Source organism: Mastacembelus armatus, chromosome 16 (assembly GCF_900324485.2).
Source record: "Mastacembelus armatus chromosome 16, fMasArm1.2, whole genome shotgun sequence".
Lineage (NCBI taxonomy): Eukaryota > Metazoa > Chordata > Actinopteri > Synbranchiformes > Mastacembelidae > Mastacembelus > Mastacembelus armatus.
The window spans coordinates 15,912,203-15,927,651 of NC_046648.1; the positions used below are offsets into that span (position 1 = coordinate 15,912,203).

Sequence of the window (15,449 nt, forward strand, 5' to 3'; positions counted from 1 at the left end):
TGGATGCTCGCGAGAACACGGGTGCTGAGACTGGTAACGTCGGAGATAGATTCACATTCATACGGACTGGGATACGAGATGGAGGAGACCATCATCCATCTTCACCCGAATCTGATCGTGAGTCGAGTCTCGTTTTTATGAATTTGTTTCGGCATATTGTATTTTATATATATGTTGTCAAATGAACCTGCAGTCTGGGCCAGCCGGGTAAGCCAGACCTCCTATTCCCACACGGAGCTTGCGTAGATCAACAACCCCTAATTCCGCTCTTAACAGTAATATTTATTGAACTGTTTTTATGCAGATATTATTTTAATCATCCGTTTCAATCGCAGTCTGAGTATTATGTGTAATATTTGACTTATGATGAGGTGGATGGGCCTGTATATCAATGCGATGCGGTTGGAGGTACCCCCTCCTCCTCTTCCTCCTCCACCTCCTCCCATCCTCCCTGTCTCCATCAGCTCTGTGAGATCAATAATTGCAGGGCTAAATCATGTACTCAGGACGGGTTCAATTACATATGATGATATGCTGTGTTTTTTGTTTTACTTCCAAGCTTTGTTGGCTTTAATGGCCATTACGACGAAGGCCCCGAGTAAACACTTGAGTAATTTATATTCCTCAGTGATGTGAAGGGCACTGTGGAGGAATATATGGGCAATAGCCTTCGTTGGATGGGCTTTAAAAAGCCAGACTGGTTGTTGTTCACTGCTGCTGCCTGATTATTTCATGCCCCAGTTAAATGTGCATTATGTTAAGCAATTGCTCTAGGTACGGTGTTTATCTTCAAGTCATTTCTTTGAATCTAGCTCTTACTGCCTCTCCTCAGATTGTAAAGATGGACTGGCACAGATGATGACAGCCTGACAACTGTAAAGCCATGAATGTCAGTGAAGCTGCACAGAACAGATGACGAGGATGAGTGACAGCTATTAGGCTATAAATTAGCTGACAGTTATCACAGTGATCATTTCATGTGATTTGTATGTATGGTTGAAACCAAGGAGCAGGTGAAACCAGGTGCGGAAGAAAGCATACGCATATTAATGAAGTGGCTCTTCTCTTAAACACATATTCAAGGATTTATTTACTGAATTATTGTAAATCCAAATTAAAGCAGCATCCCAGGCATCCCCTCAAGCATTTCCAAATTTTCAATGCTGTTGCACAAATTTTGTCATGATGCCACTTCCTGCTGCATTATAATAATTTATCAAAACTCTATTGCCCAACAGGATTAATATTTAGGGGTATGTCTTGTGTTCTATGAAAAACTCAAAACCCTAAAGATATTCAGTTTACTACCATAAAAGACGATGAAAACAACTGGCAAGTTGGAACCAGTGAATATTTGGCATTTTTGTGACTTAAATGATTACTTAATTATCAAAAGTGTTTCTGATGAATTATCTTTCAACTTATTTAATGAGTAATTATTTCAGTTCTTATTATTATTACTTCATTGTGATCCTTGATATTGTGTAGCTTTGACAGGAATGTGTCTGAGGGCATGTGTGTTTGTATCACTGTCTGTCCTCCCAGGACCTGGACTGAGATAATAATAAGACAGAAAACCCCAAAGCAGAGTTTTAATGAATAGTCCAGATGGGTTTCACTTCAAAGACTTGGCCTAATAAGAAAACATGTGTTCGAGCAAGAAAATGGTCTTTGACGAGCAGAGTTTGTTCATAGTTGAGCTTCACCGTGTGTCTCCTTTGATGTTATAGGATCTTTGGAGTCAAGCCAAGATGTGACCATCACAGCGCATCATAGTTTGGATCTGTCCAGCCTTTACAAAAATTGTTTCTATAGCAACTGAAAAATCTAAGTAATCTACAAAGTCCTTTTCCCACAATGCAGTCCTCAAGTGGCTCCTCTCAGCCTCCAAAGCCACGACGTTTTGACGTCAACAGACGGACCAATACTATAGCTGGACCAAAGTCTCATGGCCATGGTTTTCAGAGGGAGGATAAAAACTTGAACACAGTCTCCACCTCCTCCCCACGCCGTGCAAATAAATGCCCCACTGCACCCACAAGGGGTAGGATAGGAGTACAGCCCCGAGCTCCAGTAAGCCAGTCCAGATTTGGATCACAGAAACAGGGTTCCACCATTTCCAAATCAGCTAAACCCAAACCCAAGAGTGCTCCAGCACCAAGAGCATCCCAGATTGCACCTGCAGCCAGTCCTCCTCCACTTCCCTCTGTTCTCCCTCTTGACCCAAACTGCAACGAGCCAAGCCTCCCGTGCCTGTGCTGTGATGGCCGTTCTCCACAAGACAACAACAGTATGTTCAACCACAACCACAACAATAACAACACCATCTCTATCAGACATCAACTGCAGTTACCGCCTCCTCAAGCCCTGTTGGTCCAAATGCAGGGTGTGACTGGGGTCAAGGAGCAAGCTCAACCGCCCTCTCAAGTACAGGCCCATCTGGAGCCCTCTGCCTCCCCTGCTGCCAATCTGAAAAATGAAGGCAAGAATGCAGCTGAAAGTGCTGATGTGGATAACAAGAAAAATGTAAAGGTAGAGGAGGAAGACGATGAGGAAGAGAGCAGTGGGGATATTGATATTGAGGATGAAGAGGAGGCTGACGATGACGACGATGACGATGATGATGACGACACTCTGGTCCCCTCGTGCTGTGATTGTCCTCCGTCCCTCCTAGAGTTCTCGCTTTCCTCTTCTACCTCCTCATCCTCCACTTCCATCAGCTCCTGCTCTGATCTGGAGTCTGACTGTGCAGATCAATCCACCTCCCTCTGCGCTTCCAAAAACCAAGAAAATCTATCAATTGCGCTGTCCCCCAAAGACCATTCTCTTCAAAAAGCCCCTGAATGCCAGCCTCCTCCACGTTCTCCCCCATCCCTTCCTCTTAGCCGCAACCCCTTCTTGCCATCATCTCATTCCCCAACTCCTCCTTGCTCCCCAGATGAGGGCTACCCCTCTGCCCTGGACTCCCCTTCTCCTGATTATTTAGGAGACAAAGGTGATTCTGAGGTTACCAAACTAGGCTTGCTTGACTTCCTAGAATCAGTAGGGGAGTTTGGGAAAATGGAGCGCTTCAGCCAGGTGATCCAAGTGGCTCGCTGGGATTTAGAAGGGGAACAACACTGGGATGTTCTAAGGGATCGACTAGATCACCTGGATCGCTTGGAGAAAGTGAATAGGGAGGTAAAACTGGCCTACATTGCTAGACTGCACGAGAAGGGATTTGACCTTGGAGATCTGGAAGAGCAGGATCTCTCAGATGTCATGGATGAAATGGGAAACATTGATATTCCATGGAAGTTGTATAAAAGCCATGGGGGAACGATGGGAGACTCTCAGGAGTTTTCAGATGCTGGAGTTGACCTCACTGCTCCATCAGACTGCGATGATCCGCTTGTTCCAGATTCCCTCACCTCTTCCCCTGTCGAGCCACCACCTAGACCCCCCAAACCTCCTGCTCGTCATGCCAGCGTGAGCTCTGACCTTCACACCTATATTAATATTAGCAGGGAGACCACCTCCATGGCTGTCTCCACCTCTCCAACTTTGTCTACATTCTCTCCTAATTCATCATCGCCCACATTTACCACTTTTAGGTGTGAGAAACCTCTACCTCCATCTCCACCATCAATTCCTCCTCTCCCTGCATCTAAGCCCATCCCTTATCTCACCCTCTATACCACTTCTTCTCCACCTCCTTCACTCCCCACCCCAACTCCTCCCATCCCTCCCCCACGGAGACGCCACCTCGCCAGAAAGGAGGCACAGCGAGTCGCTGCTCTTCAAGCTGAACAGGAAAAGACACCCCTGTCCCTTCCACCTCCTACCACAAGGCCACCACCTCTTCCTCCTCCACCTGTTATTTCAACATCCTCCTCATCTCCCCCTGCCATACCACCTCCACCTGCATTGCCTCCTCCCCCTTCCTTCCATGCTCTGGATGTAGAGATTCGGAAGCTACTCATGCTTGCAGGATTGACCCAAGCTGAGCTCCTCAAACTCAGCCCAGAGCTTGGCGTCTGTGTTGGGGGGTTAGAGGAGGAGGGAGATGGAGATAATCTTACTCCACCTAGAGCTGTTGAATCACATGAGTTCAAACTCAAAGACAGGGAGGAGGAGAAGAGATATGATGCCAAATTCACCAACAGAGATGGATGGAGCAGCATAGGCAAGTTGAATGAAGATCAAAGAGTAGCTACAGCAGAAGAAGGCAAAAAGAAAGAGGAGTGCAAAGACACTCAAAGAACCACCTCGTTCACTGAGATTGCAAGGCGAAGGAAAAGAAACACTGATCTAACTTCTGACCAGTACTACAGCACGGCTCTCTGCAATACACATGAAACTAAAGTTAATAATATAAGCTTTGAGACTTTCCATTTTCCTGCTGAGTTACCAGATTCACCTCCCCCTCCTCCTCCTCCTCGCCCCTTGCCCCCAATCCCTCCATCTTTGCCACCCCTCAAAGTCAGCACTCTTCCTGCCAATTCTGCGCAGCCTGAGCGTTTTGATTGGTTAATAGCCTTCACACCTGAAACAGACTCCCCACCACAGCCTCCACCCCTAGAAATGAGAAAAGCTGCTATGGAAAAAGGAGGCCAAAAGAAGCTCAGTTCGACAGGGTCATCTCCGGGGTCAGCTCCAAAGGTCACAACCTTCAAAGAGCTGCGTTTCCGCAACAAGAGCACCCCCCCCCCAACAAAGGTGATCACTGAACCAGAGCCTGACCCTACAGTTATCACACCAGATCCAGATATACTGTACAACCTGAAGTGGAGAAGAGAGAAGGCAGGCAGTGATGGCAGCCAATGGGAGTACACCTCTCAGGCTCAAGCATTTTTCATGCAGCCCCCACCAGCCCTCACCTCAATGGCTGCCCTGAAGGAAATGCTCCAGAGAGCTGACGAGGAGGGTAGACAGCCAGAGCTGTGCCCATCACAGAAGATTGGTTGCTCAGTCAGTGATAGCTCCCTGTGGACCAAAGACAGAGAGTGGGAGAGTGAGGGGGTTAAAAGGGAGGAAAAGGAAAGGGAGAAAGAAGAAGAGAAGGTTGAGGTAGAGGTGAGAGGACGAGCCGATGGAGGAAGGACTTTTGAATCAAGAATCACAGGTGAGTATAAATTTCTTTGATGATGCTAATGAAAATAAAGGTTGAAGCTAAATGTGATGACATAGGGCTATTTGGCACAGATAGCAGAATATGTAGATAAACACATTGTAGTACCTCAGTGAAGTGAGGATGTCACAATCAATCTGTGATGGGGAGAAGGAGAAAAAGATGGGAAAAGACATTCTAAGTGTAGTCACACAACTACTTTGTTCACTTTCTCAGTGATGCACAAATAACATTCTTTGACTGTACAGTATAAGAAAATGACTGGCAATGACAGCATAGATGGATTTATGGAAATGTTGTATGGGATGAGAGCCAAGGGATGGGGGGCAAGCATGAGTCACAGAAAAGGATGATGCGTGACACGATGGGTAAATGTTGAAAAGTGATAAACAGAAGGTGATTCTGGGAAACAAACAAAGCTGGAAGCTGGAAAGAAATCATGAGCAAGAGGGAGAGATAAAAGGATAAAGGCAGTGAGGTAAGGTAATATGAGGAGATAGAGGAAGTTGGAAACTTTCCGAACAGTATTTGCTGGACTGATATCAGAGTGTGATGTCATCACCTTATTTAATTATTCATCCACTCTTCAGACCAAGAGGAGGGGGATAATGGAGGCCCACTCAGCTCACTTTTTTGCTTTTCTCTTCTTCTTTTCTTCCTCCAACTCAAAACTCCTTTGCTTACTCATTATGTGTGTAAAATATCATTCTGCTTCTCCTTTCCTTTTTTTACTGGCTTTAAATCCCATCAACCTGACATGTTTATTTGCTTTTTCTCTTGCTGTATATCCCATCTCCTCATCCCTACCCGTGCTCCCTGGAGTGGCACAGATAGCTCAGATCAAGTTACTCATCTCAAACAGGGCTGCAGCACAGACTGCAGAGAAACTAAGGATTAGATTTTCAAAGACCAGAATACAAAAAGATAAATGCATAGTTGACATTGCTCATCTCCCCCAGTGCCAAATAACTCCTAATTATATTAAACTACAATGCTGGATGTAATTTGGCATTATTTCATTAATTTACCTGTGCTTTTTAATGATAAAATACAAATTTATCACTGAGTTATGTGCTATCAAATTTTTCCCAAAATCGCTACCATAAAGAGTGGTGACCACCACACTAATAGCTGTGTACACCTTTAAGGGCCCAGTGGGTGGATCTTAATACATGGACCAATGGCTGAGAGCCAGAGACAGAAAACTAGGAAGTGTCATGTGTTGGTTTCATTTCAAAGACAGCCCAACTAAGGTATGGTTACTTTCTAGCTCATTTTGTAGCTTTGCACTCAGTTACAGGCGATTAAGTGTAATGAAAATAGTTTAGTCTCAGTCTGAATTTGAACAGACGGACACTGATTGAGCATGGGTGGCAGAACTCTGCTGTCTGTTGACTGACTCAGCATTATACTGTATGCTGTAAGGGAGGGGTGATGGGGTAGAGGTAGAAAACAAAGGCTAACATCATGGAGGGAGAAGGTGATCCAGAGGTGATGGTGGCACGCACTGCAGCAAAGTACAACATGTTTAACATAAAGGTTGGCAACAGTGCAGTTTCCTGCACTTAATGTTCACGACTGTCAGTATAAGAGTGAAATGAAAATGAAACCAGATGCCGTAATGAAAACTTGGATTCTTTATCTGCATTTCAAGATGGTGATTGATGGTGGTATTTTAGTGATGGTGAATGAACAGATTGACAGTATTTCAACTGTGCAGTCGTGAGACTGCTCAACACCAGTATTATATGCGTCAAATCTTCCTATTTGTAAAACTGTCATTACCACTCTTCATAAATCAACTCCATTGGCTCTCATACACTGTCAGTTTGTAACTGTCAATCAACAGTTTGACTTTTATGAAATACTGCATTACTGCATGAAGTTAAATGGTGATGATTTCTGCTGGGATACACTCATGAATGTGCATTTTCTCTTGACAAACACTAACATTTTCTGCATCTCTCTCTCCTTCCCATTTCTTTGCACATTTTTTTTTTTTTTTACTTTACTCTTCCTTGTTTCCCCACGTTTCCATCCCATTCTGTTGTTTTCATTGTTTGTCCACGCCTCTGCTTCATTCCCTCATATCACTCTGCTTGTGCTCCTTCCCTTTCCATTCGGACCTGTGCACCTTACAACCTTTGGCCGTTTTAACCCTTTCCTATAACTAGTTTCCTCCCCCCCACTATCCCTCGCCCAGGCCTCCCAACCCTACTTCCTCCACACTGCCCTTCCTTCCTATCGCCCAGGCTACTGTAACTCCCAGACCCCTGCAGATCCCAGGCCCCACAGTCATGTAGGCAGGGAGCCCAAAGACAAACATTGCAACACACAGTGGGCCTCTGCTGCCAACCCAGCTTGCATCCACAGAGAGGATTCCAGCACTGATAGAAGTTCTAGGTTTAACTATGAATCCCTGGCTGATTTTGGTGTAGACTATCCTCCTGATTATGGGAATAACTTTAATGAAAACACACACTCATCATACCAATATGCCACTGATTCCAAAACCAATTGTAGGGACTTTGCGTCAGACTCTATTTGTAATGTTGACTCTCTCTACTGCAGTGACTCAAAGAAGAATGACGCACACACTAAGTCAGATGCATCTCTTTCTGGTGCCTCTGAGGCTCCAGGTTGCACCACCCCATATAAAAACATTGATGTCATGATGACATATTCAAAGAATATCAGTGCTATGGATTCACTGTATTCAGAAAAACGCACACATTCAAACACAGACCGCAACAGCAACCAGGTCAGGACATCTAAAGAGCTTCCTCCTCTCCCTACCTATTACCTGTACCACCCTAAGAACTGCCCTCTGCACAGGGGTGCCCCTCCTCGCCTCTCCCCCATTGGAGCTCTCTCCCCTCCCCAGCGCTCTGGAGCACCCCCTCCAGGTGTGGCAGGCTCTTGCCTCAGCTCCCCGCTTTTCCCCCGCTCTCACACCTTACCTGCCCTTGCTGCTCCCTTCTACTATCCAAATCTCTACCCTCCTATATCGCCCAGGGCGCCCCCCCTACCCCCAAAACGCTACCAGGCTCCTCTGCAGTCACACGTGGCGAGTAAGATTTCTCTCTGTTCTCTCTCCCTACATCTTACACACACTCTCTCTCTTCTTGTCAGACATCTTGCTTGCATGAATGTGTGTCTCTCTTACTGTCATTGTTCTCTGCTCTGGATATGATGATGCTGACATTTTTGTCACTTTTTCAACCCCAGAGATTTGCAGATTTGAAAGAACTGCGTAACTTTAGCTGTTGCTATGTATCGGAAGCCAGCTCCCTGCAGGTTATCTGATATGTCTTATCTGCACTGTCCTTTCAAATCTGGAAAGGGCCTTCAGAAGGGGAACAGCTGTTCCTGCCGGAGGATGTCAAAAGTCACTCTCATCACTCTCTTTCTTTGTCCTCTCTCTGCTTTTGTGTCGATTTTGTCTGGTCTGTCTCCGTGTGTGTTTGTTTTGCACGATGTGTTGAGAAGGACACATGCATTTCATGCAAAGCACAACCCAAATAGCTGGTTGATGGTACTGTATTGTGAAGAATGTTTATAACTTCTACCCTTTCATGTGTGTGTAGTTATGCTTTAGGTAATATAAGTCAATTATGGTAAGACAATTTCGTTCATATGGATGTTTGCGTTTATATAACTGGTTTATATATGTGTATATATCCTTTTATATAAGACTGTAGACATTACATATACAGACTGTGCACAACACCTACTCTTTGCACGTTTTTTTTTTTTTTTTTTTATCTGACCCGATTATTGTGGCTCATACAATTGTTTCCCCTATAAGTCTGAAGGTCCTCCTATGTATGCCTATATATAGACATATATAATAAGTATGTGTTTGTGTGGTGTGTCATAATTAATGCATGGGATCCTGCACATCCCTGACGTAGACAAGATGTTGACTTCACAGATCCAGATGTTGGAACGCTCACCAGCGTAAACCTATAAATGTCACGCACTATGTGTTGTCAGTGGTACCATCTGCGTCTGCTGCTTTTATCCAGTGCTTCTTCCATTGCTTAATTGCTCTTACTAATAACACTAATATTTTAGTTATGGTGTTTCTGTCTGTGGTGATTAATTTGCTTCTGTTGAAGTTGTATTTCTCTATTCCTGTACAGTAGCTAATTTCTCCTTCACTATCACTGTCAGCTGTTCGCAGTGTCTCATTCGCTGGCTCTGTACAGAGGCTTGAGGCGTCCTGGATGGGCGAAGATGAGAAGCATCCAATGAGAGGTTTTTGCCTGTCCTCTCAGTGCCTGCAGGAAAAGAAAGGTCTGTGTTCTCCTGCCCAGCTTTACATTGCTTTGTCCTTCACCCACTTCTAGGTTTCTATGCTTAACTGCATATTGCTGTCTTTCTCTGCAGCCCTGGTCAGTGCAGTCAGTGTGGCAGTGGAAGCCATCTTGGCCCATTTCAGTTCGTCTCGCACTTTAGTGCAGAAGGTCAGTGGCTGCTGGATTTATCTGACTAAAAGTATTTTTGCATTTTCAGACTGAATTTGGTTATTCTGTTTGTGCCAGTGTGTCACTTAGTCACATATTATTATCATATAATCTTCTATCTAGAACAGTCATATGGTGAAAAACTTTATATCTAAAAGTTACTTCCCTCATATTCTTCTTCTGACTCTACATATTGTCCCTCTCTTCAGTTTCTCTCAGTTAACAAGGTACTAGAATATCTTTTGATAGCCTAGTCTCATAGTCATAATAGTTTGTTTGTAAACTAACCCCAACCTCTCACTCAAAATCACTTCACATTATATGATAGTGACCCACATTATCCCATTTTTCTCAACCCCCATTTTCCTTCCCTCCTTGTCTTGAGTCATCCTTTCTGCCTGCCTGTCTTTTCACTGCACATCATTCTCATCCCATCCCATTTTACCCCTGTCACAATTTCCTCTCCTCTCCTCTCCTCTCCTCTCCTCTCCTCTCCTCTCAGGCCTTGTCAGGAGACAGCACCATAAATCCATCTCTCGGGCGTCTGGTGCTGCAGTGCCTCTGCCCCGCCTTGCACAGTTTGCTGACCGACAGCTTGAAACCCCACCAGAATGACCTGATTGCTGGCAGGAGGCCAAACTCTGCCTGGGGCCTGGTGCAGGCCTCAACCAGGCCAGGTAGCATACCACAACTATACATATACATATGGTATCGTTAGAAAATTACCTTTTTATACCTGCATAATAGGAAATGGATATTAGGCTGCTATTTTGCTGCTGAGCTTCACTGAAATTTCTCCCTCACCTCTGTGAGTTCCTGGGTTGATCTTTTTCTCTCTCTCTCTCTCTCTCTTTATGTTTATTTTCTCCTCATACTCTCCATCCATTTTCAAGGTCCTAAAACACAAATCTTATACAACCTACAAGTTCGGGTTGGGGAGTTGCCCCAGCTCAGACAGAGCAAACACAGATTCAACGCATTCCTCCTTGGCCTACTGAAGTAAGTATTTTCCTCTTGTCTCTGCTGGTAGCATGAAAATTTGTAGTAGGTAATGTAATACAGTTTTGTGCTTAGACTCTATTTTGAGTGTTCTTTACTTTTTTTTCTAGTACCAAGTTTCTTGATTTCTGGCTGTCCCACCTTCAGTCTTGCAGTGGTAAGTGTTCTTGACGTAAATGTCCTGTGATTGTTATGAGAATGTGTACAAGTAACCCTGATCTTTTCTCTTCTTAGATGTGTTGGAGACATACTACCATCCCACCTCCTTCATGCGTCTGTCCCTTACCATCTGCCAGCCTCTGTTTGAGGAGCTGCTCCTTGTGTTGCAGCCTCTTAGTCTGCTGACATTCAACCTTGACCTGCTCTTTCAGCACCATCATTTAGAGCCAGACAGTCATAGCCCAGAGATCCCCAGTCCCCACTGTCAGGATGCAGGTTTCCATCTGTCAACAAAGGGGTTCCAAGCTAAAATCACAGGCAGCAGAAATGCTGAAGGCCTCTCAGAGGTAGACTTTGGAAGCCCAGAACATCAGACAGCTAAAGATAAATCGTCACCATTTCCAAAGAATGAAGAGTCAGGGGAGTCAATCCATAACAGTGCTGCACCCATAAATGCGTCAGTCACTCCCAGTCAGACAAGTCCTCAGCTGTTGTGGGTGCAGGAGAAGGAAATTGGAGAGTTACCTCCACCTAATGTTGAGGAGGACAGTCTTGCTCACCAGGCAGGACAGGTAGCTGCTTCTGCATGACTGTTCATTGTTTGTAATTCTTTATCATTGTGTGAGCCTGCATGGCTGACTTTTTGTTAATTATAGGTAATCCAGCAAGGGTGGGGGGCTGTGATGCGCTGGGGAGGCCAACTGAGCCAGAACTTGGCTGAGCTGAGCCTGTCTTCAGGGAAAAAGGAGGAGGTGAAGACCGATCAGCCGGATCTTCAAACCCAGGTGGGAAGTGACTACACCCCGGTCAGCAGTGGTGCTCAAGTTCCTTGGGGTCTGGGACGGCTGTTTGGAGCCTCTAAAAGCCCCAGCAGCCCAACAGGTCACACACTGCCAACCAGGTTAGCCAATGAGCTTTGCACATATGCCAATTAATATATATTTAGCTGGGGAGAATGTAATTCATTTGTGAATTTGGGCTTTAATGAAAACTTGGAAACTCACTGTCCTAAGTGTAATACCCATCTGTCCCATACACCTTTGTCCTCTTTCTGCAGGCGTCCGTCTCAGTGGTTGGCTCCAGGTGTCACAGCACTGACACGAATGGTGAGCAGCAGCTCCACGCCAATGATACGAAGGGCCCCAGAGCCTCAGGGAGAAAGTGAACCTGAATCAGAGACAGAAGTCAAAACACTGGGGATTAGGGATAAACCCAGACCACTCAGGTACATCAGACAAAATTATAGTTATGGTAATATGGATTTGTGGATTTTTGCATTTTTATTGGTTGAGACAGAGTGAAATTGGGTGGGACGTGATGGATCACACTGTGTCTATCCTTTAATCCATCAAATTTACATCACAGGTGATTTCTCACTTCACTGATCCTCTTTTGATCAAAGTTGTAAGGATGGTACATTTTGGCACTTTTTACAAACACTTTTTTAAATATACCACTGATTATCTTTAAGATTATGTTATTAAAAGTATGAAATACCTTTTAAAATTAAAAATAACATTTCATGCAACGTTAGAATTATTTTGAACTAGATGGTGGTGCTGCAATCAAAGTTTAAAATTTAGGGTTAACACATCAGAATGATTGATATGACATTCAAATACAAATCTACTGCCTCTTGAAGATTATGCTGTCCAAATGCAATAAGGCTTTCAGGCCCTGCTTGACTCAAATTCTAAGGAATGTGGAAAAATGTCACAATTTCAATCTTTTACATTCTGGTATTTGGGCCTAGTGTAAAAGAAATGTGAAACATTGTAAGACTATAATAATAAAGGAAAAAAGCATACCTTTAAAGGGCTGGTTGTTGCATAAAAGGACCAATTTCAGGCCACTGACTTCCTCAGGATTTGTAGTTGTGGCAAGTTTTGTCCTTTATAAAATGATCCCATCAAATCACCAGTGTGTGTTGAGGAAGTCCAGAATCTCTGTTGTCATCATTTTTATTTCTAACTATAATTGGTGACTCACCAGCCTCAGCGATCCTGCACTGTGAGTCATTCAAATCAGTTACATCATATGAGGATGATGTTTGTGTTTGTTGTTGATATATATGTCGACTGTTTTGGCTGAGGGGTGTCTGTACTGTGTGCCCTCAGGTCAGTACGAACACTGTGTGACCATACAGGAACGGGTTCGGAGCTCAGCTTCTGCAAGGGGGAGGAACTTGTGGTATTAGGAGGAGTCGATCAAGACTGGATTCGCTGTCGTCAGGGAAACAAAGAGGGCCTGGTACCTATTGGTTACACGTCTCTCATCATATGACTTCAGCACGATAACTGCTACACTCAATCAATTTAAAAAACAAAATTAAAAAATATACAAATATATATTTTAGGCGAGTATTGAAAGGTTACGGTGAGGCACCATTAGTTTGAAAGGGATATTTCATGTTGGTTTGGTTAGAGTTTGAGTTGAGTGCATAGTGCCATCTGTTCTGCTTTATGTGCATCAGGAGCCGTCATGTGAACATATGGGAGATTTTTTTTCCCATCAGAGTCCATCCAGTTTAGTAATATTCAGCTAATGGATTTTAACAGCAGGAATGCAGCAGATGGTGTGAAATAATGACTCAAGTCAAATTCCGACCATTTCACACTGGAAGACCTTTGATCTTTTAGTGAAGTATCCCTTTACATGTCCTTTTCTCAATTTTTGCCTTCCTTGCCCTGGCCACTGATCTGAAAACCATCAAAGGGGATATTCTGTGCAATCAACCATTATCAGACTCAAGTGCTTTCAGATCAGTGCCTGTTGTGAGGAGGTGATAGTCAAAAGCCTGGCTGTAGCTGTGTTAATGTCTTTATTCTTCAGCCGTAGAGACTTTTGGTTCACAGGCTGTCGAGTGGAGAAAGCATGTTATAGTACTGGGCTGTAGCTCCTGTTGCATACTGCGTAGTCATGTAGTGAATTGTAGCTGTGTAGATCTGTGCTCTAATGATATTTCATCCCTATTGACCTCTCACCTTTATCGCCTGGTTCAAGTGTGTTTGACATGTTTCTGCTACTATATTTGACTGTATAAATATACATAAAAAAATATATATATATATATATATATTCAGTATATAAGTATATAAAGTGAGATTGATAATACCATGATAGATAGAAAGATAGATGAACAGGAGAAAGCAGGTAGTGAAACACAAGCAGCAGCTTAATATTTTGGCCACATTTTGGAAGTGGATGAATAATAATGAATGGATTCATTCTTTATCGTTGCATCTTCCCACACACATGAAGTGGTTGTCATACATGCAAAAAGAAAGCCGTATGTGTTTTTCTTTTCAGTATAAAATCCAGTATCTTCCCTCTTGTATGCTTTATGTATTGCCATCATCTTAACGTCATATTCATCAAGTGATTAGATAGAGTCTCATTTATACCTTTAAACACTGTATGCATTATAACGTGCCATGAATCCTTTGAATGAATGCCAGAAAATATCTGTCTGTCCCACTCAGTTATAGAGGATAATATCAGACAACAGCAACCTGTAGCTAATCTCTCTCATCTGTCCAAAACCTTACATTGCCAATGTCGGTCGGAGTAAACACCTCACAAAGCTATGCTAAGCTCTTGTTCAACACTATCTGAACTTAAAATTAATGCAGGGAGAAAATCCACTATATGTGTAATTCATAACTGCTACTGTAAAGTCTGCAGGTTTGGTGGCTGGTCTTCACCGTGTACCTCAGCTTTTGTATTTATCTTACCCCTCTCTGCCATGTTTGCTTATCATAATCATTGATATTAATGATCGTGGTAGAAGTGGAAGTGGTATGTTGATTTTAATATGAAATATGTTGCTTTGTGTTATATAGTTATTAGTTATTCTCTGGATTCTGTATTGATGACTATGCATATGGTTAAATGTACAACAGTTTATTGTTTGATTTACAAAGTCATGATAATAATATTCTCATGCAAGATGAGACCTAATGATGATTTAAATAGTTAAAGTTAATATAATACATTGAAGACCGATACTAGAGGACCACCATTCAATTCAGCGGGAAAGTGTTGTTGCTACTGATCAATCAGAGAAAGCTCAGTTATTCAGTTTCCTCATGTTATTGTGTCAATGCCATGTAGCATGAGATTAATGTCACTATGGCAACAGTCCAGTAGCATTACGTTAAACCAGTGCTCATGAGTGAAATGCTGTCAAATCGATAACACCTAGAAATAACTATAATACATTATAAAGATGAAAATCAGTTGACACGTTGAACTGTATTAATGCAATTTTGTTTGTGTATAATTTTCAGTTGTGAGATTATAGTCTAAATGCATTTGTTTGAAAGCTATTAATTTATTGGATCTACTATTTATTGATCTTGGGGTTTTTGAAAGGAATAGCTCTCTGTCTATCTGGGTTCTTTATGTAGGTGTGTATGAGTGTGAGCACATGGCAGCGTACGTGGCAGTGAAAGCAGAGATGAGTGCAAACACATCTGTGTCTGCACGTCCTGCCCTTTCACTTGTGTGTAACAATGGGTTCTGTATCTCCCTCTCCTTATCCTTATCCCTCTCTCTTTCTCTCTCTGGTGTCATGTAGCCTGTAGACATCCCTGTGTCCCACTGTTGCATATAGTTCAGTGCCCCCCTAGTGTCAGTCACTGTCCTCCTCCTGCATGTGCTTGTTTGTAAATACACCAAATAAAATGATCAGTATAAACCAAACTCATTCC

The 15,449-nt window shown here is 43.3% G+C and overlaps 1 protein-coding gene across 1 annotated transcript; it reads left to right on the top strand.

Annotated features, from left to right (window-relative positions):
- The first annotated feature begins 64 nt into the window (after nt 1–64).
- On the top strand, nt 65–15,441 carry rusc1 (RUN and SH3 domain containing 1). The gene is made up of 12 exons (XM_026317774.2): nt 65–117; nt 1,731–5,104; nt 7,285–8,181; nt 9,287–9,409; nt 9,503–9,579; nt 10,082–10,256; nt 10,473–10,578; nt 10,689–10,735; nt 10,813–11,309; nt 11,394–11,638; nt 11,795–11,962; nt 12,855–15,441. The coding sequence occupies exons 2-12, from the start codon at nt 1,858–1,860 to the stop codon at nt 13,018–13,020; spliced, it is 5,748 nt and encodes a 1,915-aa protein (XP_026173559.1). The 5' UTR covers nt 65–117; nt 1,731–1,857; the 3' UTR covers nt 13,021–15,441.
- Nucleotides 15,442–15,449: the final 8 nt, after the last annotated feature.

Excerpts from the sequence above, each read along its gene's own strand:
- rusc1 (XM_026317774.2), top strand. The coding sequence starts at position 1,858 with ATGCAGTCCTCAAGTGGCTCCTCTCAGCCTCCAAAGCCACGACGTTTT. Across the intron at positions 9,580-10,081 it reads CTCGCACTTTAGTGCAGAAG|GCCTTGTCAGGAGACAGCAC; the intron begins GTCAGTGGCTGC and ends CTCTCCTCTCAG. Across the intron at positions 10,579-10,688 it reads TTCCTCCTTGGCCTACTGAA|TACCAAGTTTCTTGATTTCT; the intron begins GTAAGTATTTTC and ends TTTTTTTTCTAG.